Genomic DNA, 26586 nt, shown 5'->3' with positions numbered 1-26586 from the left:
GCCAGGTCTTCCCCCCCCAGTGCCAGGTATATAGCCCACAGTGCCAGGTATATACCCCACAGTGCCAGGTATATGCCCCCCAGTGCCAGGTCTTCCCCCCCAGTGCCAGGTATATGCCCCCCAGTGCCATGTATATGCCCCCCAGTGCCAGGTCTCCTCCCCCCCCAGTGCCAGGTATATGCCCCCCAGTACCAGGTATATGCCCCCAGTGCCTGCTCCCACCTTGTGTTGGAGGGACATGGAGCGCATCGCGCGTCTCCTGTGTCCCTCCCTGGCTCTCTCCCCCGGCCGGTCTAATACAGGAAGTGCCGGTTCGTGAGCCAATCAGAGCTCACGAATGGCACTTCCTTAGACCGGCCGGGAGAGAGCCAGGGAGGGACACAGGAGACGCGCGATGCGCTCCATGTCCCTCCAACACAGCAGGGAGGGAGACATCAGATTGACATGCGGGCGCTCGTCCGCATGTCAATCTGTGTAATGTCAGAGGCGCCACTGCGAGGCGCCCTCTGCGGGTCAGGAGCCCGGCGGCAGCCGACTCCGCTGCCTCCCGGACTTCCGCCCCTGGCCAGGTATATGCCCCCCAGTACCAGGTATATGCCCCCAGTGCCTGCTCCCACCTTGTGTTGGAGGGACATGGAGCGCATCGCGCGTCTCCTGTGTCCCTCCCTGGCTCTCTCCCCCGGCCGGTCTAATACAGGAAGTGCCGGTTCGTGAGCCAATCAGAGCTCACGAATGGCACTTCCTTAGACCGGCCGGGAGAGAGCCAGGGAGGGACACAGGAGACGCGCGATGCGCTCCATGTCCCTCCAACACAGCAGGGAGGGAGACATCAGATTGACATGCGGGCGCTCGTCCGCATGTCAATCTGTGTAATGTCAGAGGCGCCACTGCGAGGCGCCCTCTGCGGGTCAGGAGCCCGGCGGCAGCCGACTCCGCTGCCTCCCGGACTTCCGCCCCTGATAACAAATTAATCAGCAGTCTCCTGGTGTGTCCTTGTCAGGTCATGTTGTGCCATAGACACATTTCAGGTTAAAAGACGTACAGTGCCAACAGAGCTGCATGGGACCTGGAGGCTAACTCGCACCAGGCATCTTGCGCTACATGACATACTGAGGCTAGTCTGACATCAGTAAACATGTGGGTCCTTTCATATGATGCATCAGGTTGTTATTTTTTTTTCAAAATGCCTTATTTGGCTTACTCACTGTATCACAGTAACAATTCAGATAGTTATGGGCCGTTGGGTCAACACAACTTAGGTCGACAGTCATTATGTCGACCTCTATTGGTTGACATGCATTAGGTCGACAGGGTCACTAGTTCGACATGGTCACTAGGTCGACATGTACTATGTCGACAGGTCAAAAGGATGACATGAGGTTTTTTAACTTTTTTGGTGTTGTTTTCTTTGTAAAGTGACAGGGAACCCCAATTAGTGCACCGTGTCCGCTCGCCATGCTTCGGGCAAGGTTACCGTTCCCAATTGTAGTACACGTGGATCGTAAAGTATGAAAAAGTCCAAAAATTGAAGAAGAAAAAAAAATGTGAAAAACGCCTGTCGACCTTTTGACCCGTCGACCTAGTACATGTCAACCTAATGACCATGTCAACCTAGTGACCCTGTCGACCTAATGCATGTCGACCTATAGTGGTCAACCTAATGACTGTCGACCGAATGACCGTATCCCATTCAGATACATAATTTTCAAGTAGAGATTTTATTATGAAAACCTACATGTAGAATTCAGCTTTTGGAATTTGGAAAAGGTGGATTAATGCATAAGCAAAAACCACAAAGTATTTCTTGGTGGTTTGTTATGGAAAAAAAAAAAAAAAAAATTAGATACACACATTTAGTTCATTTTCTTGCAATTCCTTTAAAAAAACATGTTTATTGCCCATTATGGGTAGAGTGCTTTGCAATGAGAAATGAGTGAACTAACTCTATTTTCTAAGATTTATAGGGGGGGTAAGGGGGGTGTGGTAAAAATAAGAATTTACTCACCGGTAATTCTATTTCTCATAGTCCGTAGTGGATGCTGGGAACTCCGTAAGGACCATGGGGAATAGCGGGCTCCGAAGGAGGCTGGGCACTCTAGAAAGATTTATGACTACCTGGTGTGCACTGGCTCCTCCCACTATGACCCTCCTCCAAGCCTCAGTTAGGACACTGTGCCCGGACGAGCAGACATAATAAGGAAGGATTTAGAATCCCGGGTAAGACTCATACCAGCCACACCAATCACACCGTACAACTCGTGATACTATATCCAGTTTGACAGTATGAAAACAACTGAGCCTCTCAACAGATGGCTCAACAATAACCCTTTAGTTAACAGTAACTATGTACAAGTATTGCAGACAATCCGCACTTGGGATGGGCGCCCAGCATCCACTACGGACTACGAGAAATAGAATTACCGGTGAGTAAATTCTTATTTTCTCTAACGTCCTAGTGGATGCTGGGAACTCCGTAAGGACCATGGGGATTATACCAAAGCTCCCAAACGGGCGGGAGAGTGCGGATGACTCTGTAACACCGAATGAGAGAACTCCAGGTCCTCCTCAGCCAGGGTATCAAATTTGTAGAATTTTGCAAACGTGTTTGCCCCTGACCAAGTAGCTGCCCGGCAAAGTTGTAAAGCCGAGACCCCTCGGGCAGCCGCCCAAGATGAGCCCACCTTCCTTGTGGAATGGGCATTTACAGATTTTGGCTGTGGTATGCCTGCCACAGAATGTGCAAGCTGAATTGTACTACAAATCCAGCGAGCAATAGACTGCTTAGAAGCAGGATCACCCAGCTTGTTGGGTGCATACAGGATAAACAACGAGTCAGTTTTCCTGACTCCAGCCGTCCTGGAAACATATATTTTCAGGGCCCTGACAACGTCTAGCAACTTGGAGTCCTCCAATTCACTAGTAGCCGCCGGCACCACAATAGGCTGGTTCAGGTGAAACGCTGACACCACCTTAGGGAGAAATTGGGGACGAGTCCTCAACTCTGCCCTATCCATATGGAAAATCAGATAAGGGCTTTTACATGATAAAGCCGCTAATTCTGACACTCGCCTGGCCGAAGCCAAGGCTAACAACATGACCACTTTCCACGTGAGATATTTCAGATCCACGGTTTTTAGTGGCTCAAACCAATGTGATTTTAAGAAACCCAACATCACGTTGAGATCCCAAGGTGCCACAGGAGGCACAAACGGGGGCTGAATATGCAGCACTCCTTTTACAAAAGTCTGAACTTCAGGGACTGAAGCTAGTTCTTTTTGAAAGAAAAAAATCGACAGAGCCGAGATCTGTACTTTAATGGAGCCTAGTTTTAGGCCCATATCCACTCCTGCTTGCAGGAAATGCAGAAATCGACCTAGTTGAAATTCCTCTGTTGGGGCCTTATTGGCCTCGCACCATGCAACATATTTTCGCCATATGCGGTGATAATGCGTTGCCGTAACATCTTTCCTGGCCTTAATAAGCGTAGGAATGACTTCTTCCGGAATACCCTTTTCCTTTAGGATCCGGTGTTCAACCGCCATGCCGTCAAACGCAGCCGCGGTAAGTCTTGGAACAGACTGGGCCCCTGCTGTATCAGGTCCTGTCTGAGCGGTAGAGGCCACGGGTCCTCTGAGAGCATCTCTTGAAGTTCCGGGTACCACGCTAGTCTTGGCCAATCCGGAACCACGAGAATTGTGTTTACTCCTCGCTTTCTTATTATTCTCAATACCTTTGGAATGAGAGGCAGAGGAGGGAACACATAAACCGACTGGTACACCCACGGTGTCACTGGAGCGTCCACAGCTATCGCCTGAGGGTCCCTTGACCTGGCGCAATATCTTTTTAACTTTTTGTTGAGACGGGACGCCATCATGTCCACCTGTGGTTTTTCCCAACGGTTTACCAGCATCTGGAAGACTTCTGGGTGAAGTCCCCACTCTCCCGGGTGGAGGTCGTGTCTGCTGAGGAAGTCTGCTTCCCAGTTGTCCACTCCCGGAATGAACACTGCTGACAGTGCTAGTACATGATTCTCCGCCCATCGGAGAATTCTTGTGGCTTCTGCCATCGCCATCCTGCTTCTTGTGCCGCCCTGTCGATTTACATGGGCGACTGCCGTGATGTTGTCTGACTGGATCAGCACCGGCTGGTGTAGGAACAGGGCTTTTGCTCGACTTAGGGCATTGTAGATGGCCCTTAGTTCCAGAATATTTATGTGAAGGGAAGTCTCCTGACTCGACCATAGTCCTTGGAAGTTTCTTCCCTGTATGACTGCCCCCCAGCCTCGAAGGCTGGCATCCGTGGTCACCAGGACCCAGTCCTGTATTCCGAACCTGCGGCCCTCTAGAAGATGGGCACTCTGCAGCCACCACAGTAGAGACACCCTGGTTCTAGGAGACAGGGTTATTAAGCGATGCATCTGAAGATGCGATCCGGACCACTGGTCCAACAGGTCCCACTGAAAGATTCTGGCATGGAACCTGCCGAAGGGAATTGCTTCGTAAGAAGCCACCATCTTCCCTAGGACCCGTGTGCAGCGATGCACTGATACCTGTTTTGGTTTCAGGAGGTCTCTGACTAGAGATGACAACTCCCTGGCTTTCTCCTCCGGGAGAAACACTTTCTTCTGGACTGTATCCAGAATCATACCCAGGAACAGTAGCCGTGTCGTCGGAACCAGCTGTGACTTTGGGATATTCAGAATCCAGCCGTGCTGGTGCAGCACCTCCTGAGATAGTGCTACTCCCACCAACAACCATTCCTTGGACCTCGCTTTTATTAGGAGATTGTCCAAGTACGGGATAATTAAAACTCCCTTTCTTCGAAGGAGTATCATCATTTCCGCCATAACCTTGGTAAATACCCTCGGTGCCGTGGACAGTCCAAATGGCAGCGTCTGGAATTGGTAATGGCAATCCTGTACCACAAATCTGAGGTACTCCTGGTGAGGATGGTAAATGGGGACATGTAGGTAAGCATCCTTGATGTCCAGGGATACCATGTAATCCCCCTCGTCCAGGCTTGCAATAACCGCCCTGAGCGATTCCATCTTGTACTTGAATTTCTTTATGTACGTGTTCAAGGATTTCAAATTTAGAATGGGTCTCACCGAACCGTCCGGTTTCGGTACCACAAATAGTGTGGAATAATAACCCCGGCCTTGTTGAAGTAGGGGTACCTTGATTATCACCTGCTGGGAATACAGCTTGTGAATTGCCGCTAGCACCGCCTCCCTGTCTGAGGGAGCAATCGGCAAGGCAGATTTTAGGAACCGGTGGGGTGGGGACGCCTCGAATTCCAGCTTGTACCCCTGAGATACTATTTGCAGGACCCAGGGATCCACCTGTGAGCGAACCCACTGATCGCTGAAATTTTTGAGGCGACCCCCCACCGTACCTGGCTCCGCCTGTGGAGCCCCACCGTCATGCGGCGGACTTGGAAGAAGAAGCGGGGGAGGACTTTTGCTCCTGGGAACCTGCTGTTTGTTGCAGCCTTTTTCCCCTACCTCTGCCTCTGGACAGAAAGGACCCGCCTTTTCCACGCCTGTTTTTCTGGGTCCGAAAGGACTGAACCTGATAAAACGGCGCCTTCTTAGGCTGTGAGGGGACATGGGGTAAAAATGCTGACTTCCCAGACGTTGCTGTGGAAACTAGGTCCGAGAGACCATCCCCAAATAATTCCTCACCCTTATATGGTAACACTTCCATGTGCTTTTTTGAATCCGCATCTCCTGTCCACTGGCGAGTCCATAAGCCTCTCCTAGCAGAAATGGACAATGCACTTACTTTAGATGCCAGTCGGCAGATTTCCCTCTGTGCATCTCTGAGTCTTTTATATGGTCTATGGTTAACAGGATCGTGTCTCTGTCTAATGTGTCAATATTTTCTGACAGTTTATCTGACCACGCAGCGGCAGCACTGCACATCCAAGCTGACGCAATAGCTGGCCTAAGTATAATGCCTTTGTGTGTATATACAGACTTCAGGATCGCCTCCTGCTTTCTATCAGCAGGTTCCTTGAGGGCGTCCGTATCCGGAGACGGTAGTGCCACCTTTTTAGACAAACGTGTGAGCGCTTTATCCACTCTAGGGGGTGTTTCCCAACGTGACCTATCCTCTGGCGGGAAAGGGAACGCCATTAGTACCTTCTTAGGAATTACCAATTTTTTATCAGAGAAAGCCCACGCTTCTTCACACACTTCATTTAATTCATCTGATGGGGGAAAAACTACGGGTAGTTTTTTCTCTCCAAACATAATACCCTTTTTAGTGGTACCTGTAGTTATATCAGAAATGTGTAACACCTCTTTCATTGCCTCAATCATGCAGTGAATGGCCTTAGTGGGCATCAGGTTAGACTCATCGTCGTCGACACTGGTGTCCGTATCAGTGTCGACATCTGGGTCTCCTTGAGGTAGCGGGCGTTTTAGAGCCCCTGACGACCCATGCGACGCCTGGGCAGGCACGAGCTGAGAAGTCGGCTGTCCCACATTTGGCATGTCGTCGATTTTCTTATATAGGGAGTCTATACGTGCACTCATTACTTTCCATAAGCCCATCCACTCAGGTGTCTGCCCCGCAGGGGGTGACATCCCTTCTAAAGGCATCTGCTCCGCCTCCACATCATTATCCTCATCAAACATGTCGACACAGCCGTACCGACACACCGCACACACACAAGGAATGCTCCGAATGAGGACAGGACCCACAAAAGCCCTTTGGGGGGACAGAGTGAGAGTATGCCAGCACACACCAGAGCGCTATATAATGCAGGGACTAACTGAGTTATGTCCCCTATAGCTGCTTTTTTATATAATATATATTGCACCTAAATTTAGTGCCCCCCCTCTCTGTTTTTACCCTGTTCTGTAGTGTAGACTGCAGGGGAGAGCCAGGGAGCTTCCTTCCAGCGGATCTGTGAAGGAGAAATGGCGCCAGTGTGCTGCAGGAGATAGCTCCGCCCCTTTTCCGCGGCCTATTCTCCCGCTTTTTTCCATATTCTGGCAGGGGTATTTTCCACATATATAGCCTCTGGGACTATATATTGTGGAGTTTTTGCCAGCCAAGGTGTTATTATTGCTTCTCAGGGCGCCCCCCCCCCAGCGCCCTGCACCCTCAGTGACCGGAGTATGAAGTGTGTATGAGGAGCAATGGCGCACAGCTGCAGTGCTGTGCGCTACCTTGGTGAAGACTGATGTCTCCTGCCGCCGTTTTTCCGGACCTCTTCTTGCTTCTATATAAAAATAGAAGGGCGACAGTGCGCTACCACAGCTGCTATCCGGGTAAACTAAAAAGGAGTTTCACCACCCTCCACTTCCAAATAGACATACACAAACATATAGGATACCACTGAACCAGCGCTGTGAGGAGGTCAATTAATTTCGTGTTCATGCAATCTCCTTTCTTTGACTCAATGTACCCAAAAAAAAAAGAACATATAAAGGAACATAGTGTAGTACCTTCTAAAATCAAATTTAATATCACAAGATCACATATGACAATTCAATAAAAATTGAAATAAAATTGGTGGTCCGTTAGATAAAAACCACTTTCTATCACTCTGTTTAAACAGCAATAGGTGTATTGGCATTCAATGGTGGACTAAATCCTGAAAGGATAGGCAATGGGTAATTACCAAATGCAGGTTGAAAACTGGCACACACAGTTTAATGGACGTATGGACATCAGGCTTCCCAGCTGCAGCAGGAGAGTTCCTCTGGTGTCCGTCCGCCTCCCTTCTTTGGCATTGATCGTACCACGTCCTCCTTTCACGAGTGTATCCACCGGGGCACCCACGCGTTCCGACCCTGCCTGGGTCTTTTTCAAGGTCAGCTCCCTTTGAGAAGTTGAGAAACTGTGTGTGCCAGTTTTCAACCTGCATTTGGTAATTACCCATTGCCTATCCTTTCAGGATTTAGTCCACCATTGAATGCCAATACACCTATTGCTGTTTAAACAGAGTGATAGAAAGTGGTTTTTATCTAACTGACCACCAATTTTATTTCAATTTTTATTGAATTGTCATATGTGATCTTGTGATATTAAATTTGATTTTAGAAGGTACTACACTATGTTCCTTTATATGTTCTTTTTTTTGGGTACATTGAGTCAAAGAAAGGAGATTGCATGAACACGAAATTAATTGACCTCACAGCGCTGGTTCAGTGGTATCCTATATGTTTGTGTATCTCTTCTTGCTTCTGGCTCTGTAAGGGGGACGGCGGCGCGGCTCCGGGACCGAACACCAAGGACTGGGCCTGCGGTCGATCCCTCTGGAGCTAATGGTGTCCAGTAGCCTAAGAAGCCCAATCCGGCTGCAAGCAGGCAAGTTCGCTTCTTCTCCCCTTAGTCCCTCGCTGCAGTGAGCCTGTTGCCAGCAGGTCTCACTGAAAATAAAAAACCTAAACTATACTTTCTTTCTAAGGGCTCAGGAGAGCCCCTAGTGTGCATCCAACCTCGGCCGGGCACAAAATCTAACTGAGGCTTGGAGGAGGGTCATAGTGGGAGGAGCCAGTGCACACCAGGTAGTCATAAATCTTTCTAGAGTGCCCAGCCTCCTTCGGAGCCCGCTATTCCCCATGGTCCTTACGGAGTTCCCAGCATCCACTAGGACGTTAGAGAAACCAAGATTTAATTTGTATGGTTACTGCATAAATAATTACAGATAACGGGGGTAATTTAGATCCGATCGCTGCTGTGCATTTTCGCACATCGGGCGATCAGATCCGAACTGCGCATGTGTATGCACCATGCCGGCGCATCGCATGACTGCAATGGGGATTGCCGATCAACGACGGGATTGTGCAAAGGATACAATCGAACGGGCATTCGCAAGGAGATTGACAGGAAGAGTCCATCTGTGGGTGGTAACTGACCGTTTTCAGGGAGTGTCCAGAACAATGCAGGCAGGCTCAGGCGTTTTCAGGGAGGGTGTCTGACGTCAGCTCCGGCCCCGATCAGCAGGATTCATTCGCACTGGATAATTAAGTCCTGGGCTGCGCAGAGACTGCAGAAACTGATTTTTGTGCAGCTCTGCAACAGAAGCAATCGCACACTTGCACAGCGATTTCCCCCTCCCCCTGTAGGTGGTGACAATCTGATCGCAGGGCAGCAAAAATCGCTGCCTAGCGATCAGATCTGAATTACCCCCATTGTCAGGGTAAATACAGAAATATTTAACTTGTATGTGGAATAATAAATAAATAAATATAGGAAATGCCATTCACATGCTAAAATGGAGATTTTATCTCTCAAATCTAAAAATTCTCATTGGGTAACTGATGTGAATGCGACTTCTATAGGATTTTCATCCATCTGCGCAGTGCTCGCATAGCGTACGAGTGGACTTTCACTGTGCGATCGCATCTCGGGAAGGATGCGATTGCATAGTGATAGACAGGGTGTGGGCAGTGACGCGGCATTGAGGAAGGAGTGGTACGCACTAACCCTAACCCTCTCCTCGCAGCCTAAACCTAACCTCCCCCACAGCGGATAGACGGATGCTCGTTAGGGATCATGGCGGTCGGGATTCTGGCACCGGGCTGGTGACCCTATTCGAGATGCCGGCGTCTGTATTCAGAGTAGTGTCGGGATTCCAGCGTCGGTATTCTGACTGCCGGGATCCTGACCGGATCACTTTGAATATAATAGCAAAAATTATAGGTAATTAGCAGAAAAGCAAAAATATAGCAGAATATTAGCGAATTGGCATCTTTTTTGCAACGTGATGAGACTAGGATACACCAGGTACTTGTGCTGATTACTTTGATATGCAACACTTGTATATTGTGTGTAACTGAGTCTCTATACAGAGAATAACTGAACTTGTATTGGAAAAAAGCTGCTTCATTGTAGCACTTCGTATACAGGTTCAGAGACTCAGTCGCACACAGATATACAAATGTGACATATCAAATTAAGCAGCACAGTCTCCTGGTGCGGCATAGTTGCCTTGTGTTGCGCCGAAGATGCATCTTGAGCAAAAGAGACACAGATGCTAACAGAGTCACACAGGACATGGCATGCCGAGAGGGGCTGTTTGGCGTGATTGCAGCAGAGATGCATGAGGACACATCTGTAGCATAATATTAATGGAAAAACTTTTCAAAAATAATTAAGTTAACTTGCAGTCTATCCAAAAGACTAACTGTACAGTTAACCACTTGCCTGGCATGGTCGCATCAGATGCAACCACACAAGCAAGTGCCTTATCTGACCTGGTCGCACAGGATGCGACCAGTCAGATAGACCGTGTTAGCGACTGCAGGGAAGAGAAACTTTCTTCTGCTGCTTGCTCTCAGAGGGACTGGAAGGTCCCTCTGCTTCCCCGCACCCCTTTCACAGTGTTTGCCGTGCTGCCTATCATTGCTGATCGCGCAGGACCCACTACCCAGCGGCTGCAGGCAACAGCAGCCGCTGGGGAAGTGTATATTAACCCCCCAACATCCACCCCAAGCTTCCCCTGTGTACCTGGCGGCTCTCCGGGCTATTAAAATGGAAGTTGTGGTGATCGCAATGTTTCCGATGTTGTTAACCAATGTTCCAATGTTTGCAAAATATTTCTTTTTATATAAAAAAAATCAAATAAAAAAATCTTTTTTTTTTTTATTTAACTAAAATTATTTTGGATAACGTTAAATACATGTTCTTTACCTAATTCACTCATAAAAAAACCCAGACAATTTCTGAGTGGTTTTTAGAAAAAAATAATACAGTGATATAATTTATAACCTACAACATGATTTTCCACTTTTAGCCACACTGATAGTGTTAGGATAGACAGCTACGTTGACTAGTCATAATGGGACAGATGTATTAAGCCTGGAGAAGAGATAAAGTGATAAACCAGTGGCTGGTGCCTCATCACCTTGCACTTATCAGTCAGCTCCTAACTGTAATGATTTGCTGGTGCGCTATCACCTTCCACTTATCACTGTTTTATCACTTCTCCAGGTTAATACATCTGCCCCAATATTCTTTGCTACTTCTGCTACTTTTTTTTTGCTAATCTGCTTAACTTTTTGCTGCTATTGTGCATATTCTCTCAATTGAAAGTGCTATGTTAATTATAGAGCAGTAATGGCAGCAGTGCGAAAATACACAGCGAAACCATAGCGCCAGATGAGGTCATTAGCCAAGCACAACATCTCGCACCACTTTACTGAATATGTGTCGTTCTGACAGCAAAGCTCAGTAAGGACACATCTGTATCATTTTCTACATATTCTCATTGTAGAGATATCAATGAGACATCTACTGTATGCGATGACCAATAAAAAACAGGTTTAACTTTTTACCATGAGTCTGGATTGGATTAACATGGATTCTATTGCATAGTACAATTTCCGAATTTAAGTGACCTCACTGGGAGTGTGTTTTCTATGGAGTGCATTACATCATACATTATTCCCTAATTCTTTACAGCTCGGGCCTGTGCAGGTTGCTTATCATCTGACCTTTGCGGGAAATGTACACAGTGGTTATACCCTGAGGAGACCAGAGTATCCAATAGCTGACCCTCTCTGATAAATAGTACAATAAGCTGGCGTGATTACAGGCCATGCTGCACATTCTTTTTGAAAGCTTTGATTTGTTATCTGAACTTGAAATGGAAAACACATAGAAAGGACAGCAACAGAGGAAACTCTGTAGGCTGCTGCATACAAGTGATTTCATCAGCCTGTGCTAGTTCTTAGTCACTTACCTCGTAGCCCTTTGCCAAGAGGAGTTCAGCCAAATAAGAGCCATCCTAGGAAGAGAGGAAAAAATAAAAAAAGATTAAGGCATGTGAGAACCATGAATAACCAGTGTATGAGAGCAGATATTATGTAATACTGTGCTATAGAATAAACAGTGCAAAAGAAGCGTACAAGCACATTGGCAATAACATTTTTAGCCATGTGCTAAATTTCAGACATTATCACTATTTTATTTATAGTTATAAAACCTATAAGTTCCAACATATATTATTTAACAGGGTTTACAAATAGCAATGATTGGTGGACAATGTTATGAAACCGAAAATAGTAGTGATTGCCTATCCAATGGAAAGCTGTATATATCTACCACAATCGAGTACTTCTTTCCATCTAAACATCTCAGATTGCAAGTCATCATCAATGGTTCTCATCTCTAAAGAGTACCTACACTCACATCTATGCTTTAAAAGTAGCACTCGCAGATACCCTACCCAGAATGCCATTCACCAGAGCCCAGGCCGCTGCTCAATTATTAATCTCACCGCCCTGTGTGGTGCTGCAAAGTGGGAAGGGGAGAGATCCAGAGATCATGGAGAAATGGAAAGTGCAGCTTCGGATTGATTCTCTACTCACACATACCTCCATGGCCATAATAATGTAGCATACAATGAAGCTTGCCAGATTAAACATTACAGTGCACTTGGAATAACGTACCCTCATGTCATAACCCCGAAGATTTAACACATGACAAAGGTTAGTTTCGAAAATACACCCAAAAAATCCTGTCTAGTCTGATTAGATAGCAGCTAAGGCAACACTAGGCAATATTTGCCAGCAGGATAGAAGATAAATATGCCAGCACTCAGCCGCACCTGTCATTTTAGGGCAGCAGCTGCACACCAATATAAATGCACAAAAATATATAGACGCAAAACAATTAAGTGAATATGGTTTTCTAGGTTTGCAAATTTTGCCCAATGCTGCAAAAAAAAACCAAAAAAAAAAAACCAAATTGGAATAGTATAGATTGGAGGAGACACAACATGTATTGCTATGTGCAGGTGATATCAATCAGATGTTTGTAATTTGCGAATGACCGCAACATTTCTGTCACGTGTAATGGTTGCAGTGCACTGTAATAACTTAGTTTTGGCAAAAAATTTAATAAAAATAATATCCAGTTTTAGGCTAAAGGTTGATAACTTTTAGGATCTTAAACATACATAATAAATTAGACCTCAAATTATTTAATAAAGTAAACAGTTGAGAAGTGTGCGTTCACTTTAAAATCCCCTTAAGCAACAACAATTTTTTTTTTTAAATGTACTTTGTTTGCTCATGCGTTTGCTCAACATGTGAAGTGCAAATAATACAAATGTAGGGCAAGTGCTTAAGACACAGGGTAAGAACGGAAGGGAAGAGCAGTGTGGATTTAATAAGCTGATGAGAAACAGACCTGACCAGGATTGAACCCTGTCAATAAGGTCTTGTTCTTCTCACCCAAGCTATTTCTCAGACTTTCCAACCACACTGGAACATTCTGAACTAGCAGTGGCTCTCGCTTCCTCTATACTTCCTTTCCAGGTCTATCAAGTGATAGGCCCGGGATTTGCATTGAGATGGAAACAGGCAGCAAGTGCTACTGGTGTCTGGCTGACGCACAGCACAGCTGATTTACTGTCTGGCAATGTAACACACCACGCAGATTGATGTGGAACTCCACCAGCACCCATAGGCCACAAGTTTTCCTGCTGGGTGTCAGTTTTCAAAAAGGGCACAGCAATGCAGCCATTGTCGATGCCTATAATCGAAGCTTTGACTCCAGTCTCATTCCTGTGCCAAGCTCCTGTAATGAAATCAGGGAAGAAGGAACATTCCAGAAGTGCTAAATGTGATAAAATACACAGGTTTGTTTGTCCAGGCTAAAGTTCTCTTTTCCGCAAAGGGCTACAGGCTATCAACTTTGATGATGTTTGACCATATATATTAAGCCAGTGTGGGTATACGTGTATTCACTAATTTAAGGTAAACACTTTCAACTTGTTGACCCAAAGACTTCTAAAATAATAAAATAGCATTTTCTCCAGATGTTGCTTATGAAAAGTATTTCAGTGCTTGAAGGTTTGTGATGAGCCGATTGGTTAGTATGGAGTGCTATACACACTCAAATGTCTTTGTTGATGTGTTTGTCTAGGAATCACTCTGCCATCCATGACTCCAAGTTATATGTGTTTTATTAATCCCAGTTTTTGCTACTTCATACAGTCTATAATTCTGCCTTTAGAATTCATGCAGGAAGTATTGGGAAAAAAAATGATGTAACTACTGTTAGTGAAGCTCACGCAGGCAAACTTGGGATGTGAATAAAAGGAACAGAAAATATCTGAATCAAGTGCGACAAGTTATGGCCATAGTTTAGACCACATTGGATACCTTGTCACTTTAAGCTTAAACATAGAAACCTAAATTACTTAAAGTTCCAGCAAACTCTTGTTTAACCACTTAACTGACAATATTTTCCCCACAAAACCGCTCAGAATTTGTCATTTTTTTAACTTATTACAATTTAAAAAGTATTTTTAATAATATAAAATATATCTAGGTGGAATTTTGTATCCTCACATCCCCCATCCCCCCCATTATAATACATCTTCCCACTCCCCATTGGCAATAGAACCCCCCGTGGACTTAAATCCTTATAATAGTAACCCCCACACCGCCATAGTAGTAAAAATAAAACATGTCGCCAATGGGTTTTTTTTTTATTATTTTAACTCACCTCCAGCATAATATAACTTTATACTAATTCTACCCCACCCCCATTAGTGATTGATCAACCCTAGGAGGCCCCCCTGGGAGTACTCCCACACCCCAGCCCCATTGGCATACTTGCCCCCCACCCCCACATGCAGAACGCATTGGAGCTTGTGCAGGGAGGACTGATTATCAGTCCCCCCTGCTTCATCTGATCTCTGCACACGCAGAGATCAGACAAAATGTGCTGGGAGAGGAACTAAGTTCCCCACCCCACACTGTACTTTCTGGAGCATGTGGCCCGGAATGCCGGCCGCATGCCATTCTGGGGTGCGGTCCCAAGAGTGATGTTGGCGGTCAGATACCACCGCATCACTCCAGGGGATCCGGGCAGCCAGAGGAGATCGGTTCTGCACTTATGCATCAATGGACTTAGTATGTCACATGTAAGGTAATTTCACAGGTTAATGCCATTCCCTTTTTTGGTTTTTAAATGACACCTTTGTATCACCATCGCTTACCAACATAATGACTTGCACTACATTGCAGCTAATTAATCACTGGGAATAGAACCTGCATCACGCTTAGCGAGCCACCGAGCCCGCTGCGTGGCAAGCGCTCGCCCGCACCCCACTTCAGCATTCCACTGCCGGGATACCGGCGTCGGTATGCTGACCGGTCAAGCATACCCAACCCCCGAGACACAACTGGTAACTCATGTCCCGCTGAACAGGCCTATTGCTTGGATAGGACCGTGTGTATGTACAATATTGTGTGTTCTCAATAGTTAGGAAAATAGTCAGGTTAGTAGGCAGTTACATCGCTCAAGAGTGTACCGCTCATTCATTTAAAAAAATGTATATTTCACACATTCAACCTGAATATGCATGCAGAGATGTAAATTTGTCCATACCTCTAAATATGGATGTATTGATTGCTTAATCAGATCGGATTCCTTCTTATTGGATTACATACTCAATTTCCTGCTGATTTATTTATCTTAAATAAGTTACCAATAATATGGAAATGAACTGCAGAAGTCACAAATTCCTATATTAGTATGTATGACCAACTCCCACTGGCTCATTCAAAAACATGACATACATCAAAATACTAGAGTTTTGGTTATGTTATTAATCACAGCCCATTCTTATGCGAGTCATTGATTCATTTAATAAAATTACCAGGCATCCAAAAAAATGTCTCTCTCTCCAGAAATTGTCTGTCCATGAAACTATTACCCACGTTTACATTCCTCTCAGCAATCTGTTAATTGCACTGAAAGAAATTATGTATAAAAGGAAAACGTGTAGCAATTAACAATGTTCAAAACATGTGTATAATAAATTCCAGAATATTATGGCGAAATACCATGCTGTAACACCCTCCCCCCCCCAAAAAAAAGAAAACTGTAGCATTGGAAACCAAACACGCAAAAGCCTGATTCAAACATGGATAGACAAACCTATAATCCTACAGTAAATCATAAGGCAAGAATCTATACGTGGATCGTCCATGCTCTATATGTAATGTGGTACTGCTTAGAGAACTTGATACACAGAAGTCAATGGCGCCCTTTAACAAAAGGTCTTCCATTGTAACCAAAACAGTGATTACGACTTCAGTTTAAAGAAAATAAATAAACCTTATATGTATATAGAGAATATATTTCATAAATTAAAATCAGACGGGATTTTGCATAACAAAGCTTGGTACATTTGCAGAACCTTTTTAATGCCTTGGTATTATCTATCATAGTTTTGCACTACAAAAGCGCTAGGACACATTTTATCTCACTTTTGGTAAGACTAGCCTGGAATTTGATCTTTGGTGGGAATTAAGTTGATATTGCCACCCGATGTCCCGTTTAAAGTGATGGGCGTTCGCAGGGGTGATATTCAATGGATGCCTGTTATCGTGCCCACATGCGTCAGGTTTAGCCGCGTGAAGCAGCTAAACCCAACTAAACTAATGAGTGCGATCACAAAAAGTGCAGCTTAGGCTCTCAGACGGGTCACTATTTTCACTTTTGAGCTTGCCAGTAAGCCGAGGGAGGGGGGTGGGGTGGGGTTATTTACCTACTTTGCCTACACCTAGTCACTTCGCTGGTGGCAAAGCAGAGCCCTATCAAACATTGTACAATAATTTGCAATGCCTAGAATGGGCAATATTTGCCTCTTGTCTGAAAAATACTCACTACAATATCATTGTAAAAAAAAATAATACACAAAAGCACCAAAAATATACATTGTACCCCGCATAGACCCTATGGCAAAACTAACTACGCAGCATGTAATACGGTGAACTAAGTTAAATAAACAAAAAGCTCAACATTTTGTTCACAAAAAAAAATAGTTTCTTGGCATAATAAAAAGACACATTTAAAAGCACTGGTGGGAATGGTTTCTGCTCAGAAGCGAGAACAAGCAGCACAGTATCAAGATTAAAAAAAAGGTTCACAACACACGTTTTATTGACCTGCTGTAAAAAGAAAACAAATGCAGCCTTATTCTTAAGCTCTGTGCTTACTCTCTTGGAGCATGTAACATAGCAGTAACACAGATATATAATATTTCAAAATACTGGCATCACCAAAGTTAAAAAAAAAATTTGCTCAATCCATATTGCTTTAATTCACAGGACAGAAACCCAAGAGTCAGCTCAGAAAGGCCAACAACAAAAAAATGTCCTTTCACAAAGAACTCTTTTAAGTGTGGATGCATATTACATTAGAGAGTGAAAAGTCCTCACTTTCCCTATTTGATGGTCCAAATCACTTGAACGCAGATAAATTTAGCTAACTTTATAAGCTGTGGAGAGATTTAACACCACGCACAGGTTTTAAGACATTTTATTATTTAAATTCAGAATATTTCCAGCAGATTCCAGCTTTTTTAAAAACCGCTATTTGAAATTGCTCCACATCCCGGAAACTACAGGAAATACTCAGGAAACCTCCCAGTCTCTTTACTCTTTCCCTCTTTCAGCCTCCACTTTCAGAAGTATTTTTGATCAGGTTAATAACAAAGTGTCAAAGCCAAACAGTATACTGTAGTGTTCTTGTTTCAAGCTTTATGCTATGCCAAAAAAAGAAATTACTTCATTACTTTACCTTCAGAAAGCTGACATTTAAAGGATTTCGCACAGCAAGAATACTATTGAAAAAGTACCTTTATTGCTAAAATGTATGTATTAGGCAATTTGTTTCTGTGAATGCCCATAAAACAAAAAGGAGTGGAAAACAGCTTTTTAATTGTGTTGTAAATCTTCTGCATACACCAGAGCTTGTACATGTGAGCACCGCACATTTCTGTGTATTGGTCTGTTGGGATATGCTGCATATGGCTGTGGGAAAATACATAGCAATATTGTCCTACGCAAATGAAAGTCTATCTGGATTTTTACATCATCCTATGCTGTATAGTTAGTCTGTGTGTGAGTATACTTTTATGGACTCAAAAGTCAAAACCAAAAATAGCGTTTCAAATTAGTATGGCTTCAAATAGGTTTTGTTTTGTTTAAAATCTTCTGGGACTAAACCAGACATTTAAAAACGTAGTATACCAATACGCGAACATTCTCTGTCATTTGCTTCACAGAGTCAGTCCCTTCTTAATGAATAGGAAAATAAAATATTCATACTGATGCTGTACAGACAATGCACACTCTGGACACCAGGAACAGGACTTTGTTTGCAAAAGTGCAGGATTAAGCCAACATTCTTACAGGTGGTATAATGGTTAGAATCACAGCCTCACAGCACTGAGGTCACGCATTCAATTCCCACCATGACTAACTGTGTGGAGTTTGTATATTCTTCCTCCGGGTACTCCAATTTCCTTCAATAATCCAAAAATATACAAGAGTGGCTTTCGACTGCACACCCTAGTTGCTTGTAATTAAAAGGTGCTAACTGCTGAGATAAATAGTAATATGCATAGAGGAAATGGGTGCTTTACTATAAAAGGAGAGTTATGGTAGACTTACCATGGTTAACTCTCTCTGCGAGGTACACTGGGTTCCACAGGGAATACATCGGGGTGTAGAGTGGGATCTTGGATATAGAGGCACCATCAGGCAAATCTTTGACTGTCTCAGGATGCATTGGGGCCTCCTCTATAACACCGACTCCAGGCACTGAGAGCTCAGTTTCGCTAACCAGTCCAATGCAGGAGCAGGTAAAAGAGAAGGCAGATGTTATAGGCCCTACACACATGCCGATTTGTTTGAAAGATATGAACGATCTCGTTCATAAATGAACGAGAACGCATTCATATCTTTCAGTGTGGAGGCTCCAGCGATGAACGAGGCGCGGCCCCGCGCTCGTTCATCGCTGGTCCCCCGTCGGCTGTGCATGCAGGCCAATATGGACGATCTCGTCCATATTTGCCTGCACTTCAATGGAGCCGCGTGACGGGGGGGGGGGGGGGGGGGGGGGAGGGAGTGAAGAAACTTCACTCCCCCAGTCACTGCCCCCCCGCCGCCGGTTTGCCCGTCGGCAGTATCTGCCGTCTGGCAGCTCGGCGGCGGATCGGCCAATGTGTAGGGCCCATTAGTCACCTAGAACCACAATCTCACGACAGGAGAGGGTACCAGCGGCTAATGCCATACAACCCAAATAAGCTAGGTGCGTCAGGGTGGGCGCACTGTGGAACCCAGTGTATCTCGCAGAAAGAGATTTAACCATGGTAAGTCTACCATAACTCTCCTTTTCTGCAGCGGGGTACACTGTGTTCCACAGGGAATACGTCGGGGATGTCCTAAAGCAGTTCAAGGAAGGGGATGCGCCATAGCGGGAAAGAGAACCCAGCGTCCAAAGGAAGCATCCTGGGAGGCGGCAGTATCAAAGGCATAGAACCTAATGATCGTGTTCACAGAGGACCACGTAGCCACCTTGCACAATTGTTCTGGGGACGCGCCACGACGGGCCGCCCAAGAAGGTCCAGACAGAGTAGAATGGGCTTTAACTGCAGCAGGAGCTGGGAGTCCAGCCTGCACATAGGCTTGTGCAATCACCATTCTAATCCAAATGGCCAAGGTTTGCTTATTTGCAAGCCAGCCACGTTTGTAAAAAACAAAAACAAAACAAAAAGGGAATCTGACCTCCTGATAGAGGCAGTCCTCTCCACATAGGATTTGTCCCCCAAAGAACGTTTTTTGGGGGACAAATCCGAAGAGATGAAAGCCGGAACCACAATCTCTTGGTTAAGATTAAAAGTGGATACCACCTTAGGCAGATAATCTGGGCGAGTTTGTAGAACTGCCCGGTTCCCGTGGAATATGAGAAAAGGTGGACGACAGGACAAAGTCAGACACCTGTCTTGCAGAGGCAATGACCAGCAAGAACAGGACCTTGGCTGTGAGCCATTTAAGGTCCACCGATTCAAGAGGTTCAAATGGAGACTCTTGCAGAGCATTCAGCACAACAGACAAATCCCATGGAGCCACAGGAGGGACATAGGGAGGCTGAATCCGTATAACGCCCTGAATGAATGTCTGAACATCAGGTATAGAGGTTATTTTTCTCTGAAACCAACCCGACAAAGCAGATATATGAACCTTGAGGGAGGCCAGAAGTAGACCTAAATTCAGGCCTCTTTGCAGAAAAGCCAGTATCCTGGAAGTTCTGAAATTATGAACATTGTAATTCTTCTCAGCACACCAAGTGAAGTAAGAATTACAAACCCTATAATAAATCCGGGCAGATGCCGGTTTGTGGGCTTTCAACATCGTTTGAATAACCGCCTCTGAAAATCCTTTGGCTCTCAGGAGTGATGCTTCAAGACTGTCAAAGCCAGTCTGGCCAGATCTGGGTAGAGACAAGGGCCCTGTACGAGGAGTTCTGGTCATTGAGAAAGTAGAAGGAGATGCCCCACTGATAGACCCTGCAGGTCTGAGAGCCAATGCCTTCTGGGCCACGCTGGAGCTACTAAAAGCAGCATTCCTCCTTCCTGTTTGAACTTCCGTAGAACCTTGGGCAGGAGTGACACCGGAGGGAACACGTAAGGCATCCGTAAGTTCCATGGAACTGCCAGTGCGTCCACTAACGCTGCTTGTGGAATCCTTGTCCTTGATCCGAAGACCGGAACCTTGTGATTGTGTCGAGACACTATTAGGTTTACATCCGGTAGACCCCACCTGTCCAATAGGAGTTTAAAGACTTCTGGATGAAGACTCCCCTCTCCGACATGTATGCCCTGGCGACTGAGGTAGTCCTCTTCCCAGTTCAGGGCACCCGGAATGAACACTGCCGATGGCGTTCTGCCCAACAAAGGATTTTTGATACTTCCTTCATAACCGTGCGGCTTCGAGTGCCTCCTTGATGGTTTATGTATTGCCACTGTCGTGGTGTTGTCTGACCGTACTTGAACCGGTCTGTTCTGTACCAGAGGCAGGGCAAGTGATAATGCATTGAACACCGCCCTCAGCTCTAGGATGTTTATCTGGAGAAGCGATTCTTCTTTGGTCCACCGACCCTGAAAAGAATGTTGCTCCAACACCGATCCCCATCCCCTCAGATTGGCATCCGTCATCAGGAGGACCCAGTCGGGATCCAGAGAGGACGGCCCCTGCTCAATTGCTGGTCCTGGAGCCACCAGGTCAGCGACAAACGAACCTCCGGCGTCAACAAGATCCTTTTGGATCTGATCCGATGAGGCAGCCGTCCCACTTGGCTAGAATTAATCATTGCAGAGGGCGGGAATGAATTGAGCATACTCCATGTCGAACGTCGACACCATCAGGCCAAGTACCTGCATCGCCGAGTGAATTGACACTCTGGGGTGATGGATGAAGTGTCTTATCCTGTCCTGGATTTTCAGGACCTTGTCTGGAGACAGGAACAGTCTCTGATTGTGTGTGTGTCCAGAAGCGCCCCTAGGTGCACCATGCTCTGAGCTGGGACCAGCGAGGACTTCTTCCAGTTGATCAGCCATCCGTGGGCTTGTAAGCAACTCACCGTCCATTTTAGATGACTGAGGAGGATATCGTGGGAACTCGCCAGAATCAGCAGGTCGTCCAAGTACGGCAGGATTCTGACTCCCTGGCGACGGAGGTGCGCTGTCATCACAGCTATCCCCTTCTTGAAGATCCGAGGAGCCATAGCCAGTCCGAACGGCAGAGCCTGGGATTCGTAGTGACGGTCGCCAACAGCAAACCGTAGGAACTGCTGATGCGATATGGCAATAGGAATATGCAGATAAGAATCCTGTATATCCAGGGATACCATGTAATCCCCGGGTTCCATCGCCAGCACAATAGAGCGCAATGTTTCCATACGAAACTTGGCGACTCTCAAACTTGTTCAGTGACTTGATGTTGAGAATAGGCCGAAAAGACCCATTGGGTTTCTGCACAAGAAACAGGATCGAATAACAGCCTCTGCCACGCTGCGACTGAGGTACCGGTACAACCACTCCTGTACTCAGGAAAGAACCTACCACCATTTGCAGAGCCTGCATCTTCAACGGATCCGAAGGGAGCACCGTAGCGCAAAATTGGTGAGGGGGATGTCTCTTAAAGGAGACAGCGTACCCGTATGAGACAACAGTACCCACGCGTCTGAAGTGTTCTTTACCCATTCCTGGGTGAACTGTAGAAGTCGGCCTCCCACCCTGGGATCCTCCAGGGGGAGGCCCGCCCCGACATGCGGCAGGCTCGTCTTGTTTTGAAGCAGGCTCACAGACTGCCCAGGACTGCTTCGTCTTGTGCTTGGTGGTTTTGGGAGCACAAGATTGTCTGGGGTAAGACTGACCCTTGGCTCTCCCTTGAGGTTGAAAGGAACGAAAAGTGGTAGTCTTCGCCTTCTGAGCAGAAGGATTAGGAGGAGGAAGAAAAGCAGCCTTAGCAGCTGCTAATTCAGACATTATTTTATTCAGGTCCTCGCCAAATAAAATGTCCCTAGTGAAGGGGAGTACCTCCTTTGGAGTCCAATTCCACTTTGCAAGACCTTAACCACAGTATGCGGCGAGCCAGGACAGACGTGGTTGAGGCTTTGGCCGCCAGTACACCTGCCTCAGAGGATGCCTCCTGAATGTAGTAGGTGGTGGTGCATATGCGAGACAGGTATTGTCTGGCTTTGTCAGAAATATCATCAGGCAGCTCATCCTCTAACGCCTGAACCCATGCCTCAATCCCTTTTGCAGCCCAAGAGGCAGCTATGGTGGGCCTATGGATGGCCCCTGCGAGGTAATATATAGACTTCAGGCATCCCTCCACACACTTTTCTGGCGGTTCCTTCAGGGAGTTGACAGTGGTGACAGACAGAGTAGATGACACCACGAGATGGGTGACGTGAGAATCCACCGGCGGTGGGTTTTCACATTTACTACATAACGCTGCAGGGAGAGGATAGCGAGCCAAGGCCCATTTGGGGAGCGGAAATTTCTTACCTGGGGTAGACCAGGGTTCCTTCCTGATGTCCACAAGATGATCAGAATGGGATTAAACAGTTATAACCACCTTCTGTTGTTTAAACATATCCGTTTTCTTGGCCACTGTAGTGGAATCCTCATCCTCAGTGATTTGAAGGATCTGCTTAAAAGCATCCCAGGTCAGGGACATCAAGCTGCAAGGTAGAATCCTTGTCAGTAACATATGATTCGGAGTCTGACAGGACCGTATGCTCCCCCTCCTCGTCAGATGACACATCAGAGAGGTTAGTGGATTGTGAGGAGGAAGCAGCCCGCTTAGATAACCCAGGGACATGGGAGTGACCTGGAGTTGATTTCGGTCTAATCAAAGACTGATTTAACTGTTGCAGCTGGGTAGACACATTTTTCAGCCCAAGGCGGATTTACAATAGGGACAACTTGTGGTGGCACGGACACCGGAGGTCCCATGGGGGGGGGGGGGCTAAACGGTCCACCAGGGTCCCCAGGAGGGTGGTGAACATAGCCCAGGGTTGCTCCATCGTAGTGACAGGAGCTGCAGGCTGACTGGGAGGTGCATGACATTTAGAACACAATACTTCCCAGTCAGGTAAACCTCTGGAGCATGCCTTGCAAATTACAGGAGCTTCCAGAGTTTTACTGCCCTTAGTATTAGACATTGTAATAAAGCAACAATCAGGCTATTAGTACGATGACGCCAGACAGAGTACACAACGTGCGGCTAAAGTACACAAACAGCATCAGAATACACAAACTTGTGAACTAAATCCTGGTGTACGTGACTGTAACACAGTAAAATATCAGTATAGCGATAAGTACTGTGCACACTATATTAGAGGACCCTAACGCACCTAGTCCCTTCGGGTATAGAATATAGTGATAGCTACCTTAGTTGGGATACACGAGAGAGAAACCATACAGCAGGTACAGGCACACACAGTCACAGGCAATGCAGAAATTATTGTAAGCACAATAAAACGGCACTGGACTAATATATAAAACACAGCGCGGTCCTAGACCGGAGGTATATATCAGAATACTCGTACAATATATTCTGTATTAGGTACACCCTTTCTTAACTAACGCTGTCTGTAATAAGACATGTAGAATACTCAAGTGTCTTTAAAGTCTCAGCGCTGTGGACAGGCGGTTTTACAAGATTGTGATTAAGCGGTGGACTGTGGCAGGCTGCAGGGGGGATGCAGGCAGGTGGCACCAGCCAGAAGACTTGCCCACTCTTCTGGGAGGCCGGGAGCACCACTCGATTTTCGTGAGCCTCCAAGCCGTTCCGGGAGAGTAGGTATGCTCTGGGGTTGACAGCCAAGTCGCAGAGCATCCCCAAACCAGCCCAGCCAATAACCCTCCCAGGGCCTCACACTAATGAAAGATAGCAGTGAAGCGTTACAGAATATCAGGTATGCAAAATATCAGCGTTATAATATGATCCAAAAATATACTGAGAGGTTAATTGGCGCCTGACAAAAAAAATGACCCTAGTGTGTAAGTGTACATGAGCAGACTAGATGGGACAAGCAAAATGCTATGTTTCTAGTTTTGCATTTTAGGTTCCAGCTACACAAGAAGTTTTTAATTATAAAATGTTGGCTTATCAATTCAAATGAGACAATTCATAGGATCATAAAAATGGATCCATCTCTATGGGACCAGGAGCACATGCTAGTTTTAAACTGTGATGCTGATCCCAAAGGAATTCACTAGATAAAATGAATCCTACAATTACAAGTCATAATGTAGCTCTTAACTATGTGCTAAACTTCGTATCACTCAAACCTGGCTCCAAACTAGAGAATGGTGGGAAAAGCTGTCACATATAATATGCCCTGCACACTGTCCTAAATAATAAATCTAATCTGCTCGAAACTACAGTACGTATCTCTCAGGTACCTATACTTAAGAGATACAAAGTTATAGTCCTTTAGTCAATACCTAAAAATACAGTATGTCACAATTAGGAGAACAAACTATTGCTATGACAGTACACTCCCTTGACTGAAACATGGAGCACCATATTCATCAATTATTCACACTTCTTGGTTGTGTGTTTACAACAGTGCATGAAAAAGCAATGTGCAGCTGTACCCTTATAATGCATTGCGTTGGACACAACTCAGTTACTATGACTGGGGAAAACATGTTGCAATGCAAGATGCTGTAATGTATAGTACCATAAGGAAAGCCAATTACAATGGTCACAGACACATACTAAAAAAAACGCAGTCATTTTTTCAGACTTCCTATATAGACTGCATAACATATACAGTGTGTGTGTGTGTGTGTGTGTGTGTGTGTCTGTCTATATATTTATTTTTATACACTATATTTACTATAAACATAACAGGTTAAAACTAGGTCTACCAAATGACTCATGCAACTGCTAGTTTCAGGCCACTTACCTGGAAAATAACAGTGACTGACACAGGAAATAAAACTAGTTAATTGCTAAATTTGTCAATTAAAATGGCGACGGCAAACAGCTCGGTGACAACCAGACAGGCCTCAAGCACTCCCACGAGAAAGAGTAGACAGCAGCCCAACATCTGCAGAATGGTATTTATAGAAATGTTAAAAAGGTCTTTGTGACTCCTGCACTCTAGAAATTTCACTGCCAAATGAAATTCTTATATTGGAAAACTATTTTCCAGACATCTGTTGATTTCCATTCCTGCTTGTTCACTGGAAGATGGCACATTCATTTTTAGATTTAGTTCAACATGGGATACAGGATTTAAGGCTACACACACACAAAAGGAACAAAGTGGATACTAGTGTTTGTCACACATTAGCATAATAATCCCATAACAAACTACTCCTAATACATATTCAGATATTCATAAACAAATTAAATGACTGTCACATTTTACAATCTGTACAGTGTTATCCTCAGTCCACCATGCTACTTCAGCTGCCTGGCTTGCCTCAGACCTCGCACTATGTATCATTGTCAAATTGATGGGGAGTACACAATTACTATAACAGGTAAGTGTGATTTATAATAACAGAAAAAAACATCAGTAGATTTAATAAAACTTCAACTCTTGTATTGATGTTTTATTAAGGTACTTGCTATATGTTTAAAGATGAGCAAAACAAGACTTAACCAAGTCATATGTTGAAGCAATCTTCACATAAAACTGGTTTGAGTTGAACTAATATAATATGGAGAACACATTCTTTTGCAAACATGGAGTAAAAAAAGGACCCAACAGGCATGAAGACATTTTAGAACTCAAGAGATAGTCCAGTTAAATCCAGGAAAGATGCGCACCCACTGATAGCAAGGGAAATTGCTTTAAAAATTTAGGCGTAAAAAACAATAATTTTTTTTTTAAGATGTAAAATATGTATTGTTTTAAACTTTTGTTTCTGGAGAAAAAAATACAGTAAGCAACATGATAAGAACAAGTTGGAATCGTACCAGACATTTTATAATTTTACCTAACTTTTTTGCGCAAAAAATACTATTCCATGATAATCGGGCAAATTTTATATTGCAGATGCCTGATGCCCACTCAAGTGGACACATGTATAAAACTTCTTTAGTTTTATAGTTAAAAACAAACACTTTGTGTGTATTTTTAAGCCCTGAAGACTAATAAAACACATTTACAAAAAAAAAACAACTTGCATTAGGTTATCATAATTCATGCATGAAAGTGTTAATGTGCACAGGTACTCCTAATGGAGGCAAGAATGTTGTAGACAGAGAGTAGTATTCATCATGGAAAG

At 45.1% G+C, this 26586-nt stretch overlaps 1 protein-coding gene across 2 annotated transcripts in view; it reads right to left on the bottom strand.

Annotated features, from left to right (window-relative positions):
- GMDS (GDP-mannose 4,6-dehydratase) overlaps positions 1–26586 on the bottom strand; it is a 1113821-nt gene that overhangs the window by 959700 nt on the left and 127535 nt on the right. For both annotated transcript variants that reach the window (XM_063923050.1, XM_063923049.1), the window contains exon 3: positions 11701–11745. In XM_063923050.1, the coding sequence (XP_063779120.1) occupies positions 11701–11745 (45 nt within the window). The remainder of the gene's footprint in view (positions 1–11700; positions 11746–26586) is intronic.

Source organism: Pseudophryne corroboree, chromosome 5 (genome assembly GCF_028390025.1).
Source record: "Pseudophryne corroboree isolate aPseCor3 chromosome 5, aPseCor3.hap2, whole genome shotgun sequence".
Classification (NCBI taxonomy): domain Eukaryota; kingdom Metazoa; phylum Chordata; class Amphibia; order Anura; family Myobatrachidae; genus Pseudophryne; species Pseudophryne corroboree.
This window is presented reverse-complemented; position numbering and strand designations above follow the sequence as displayed.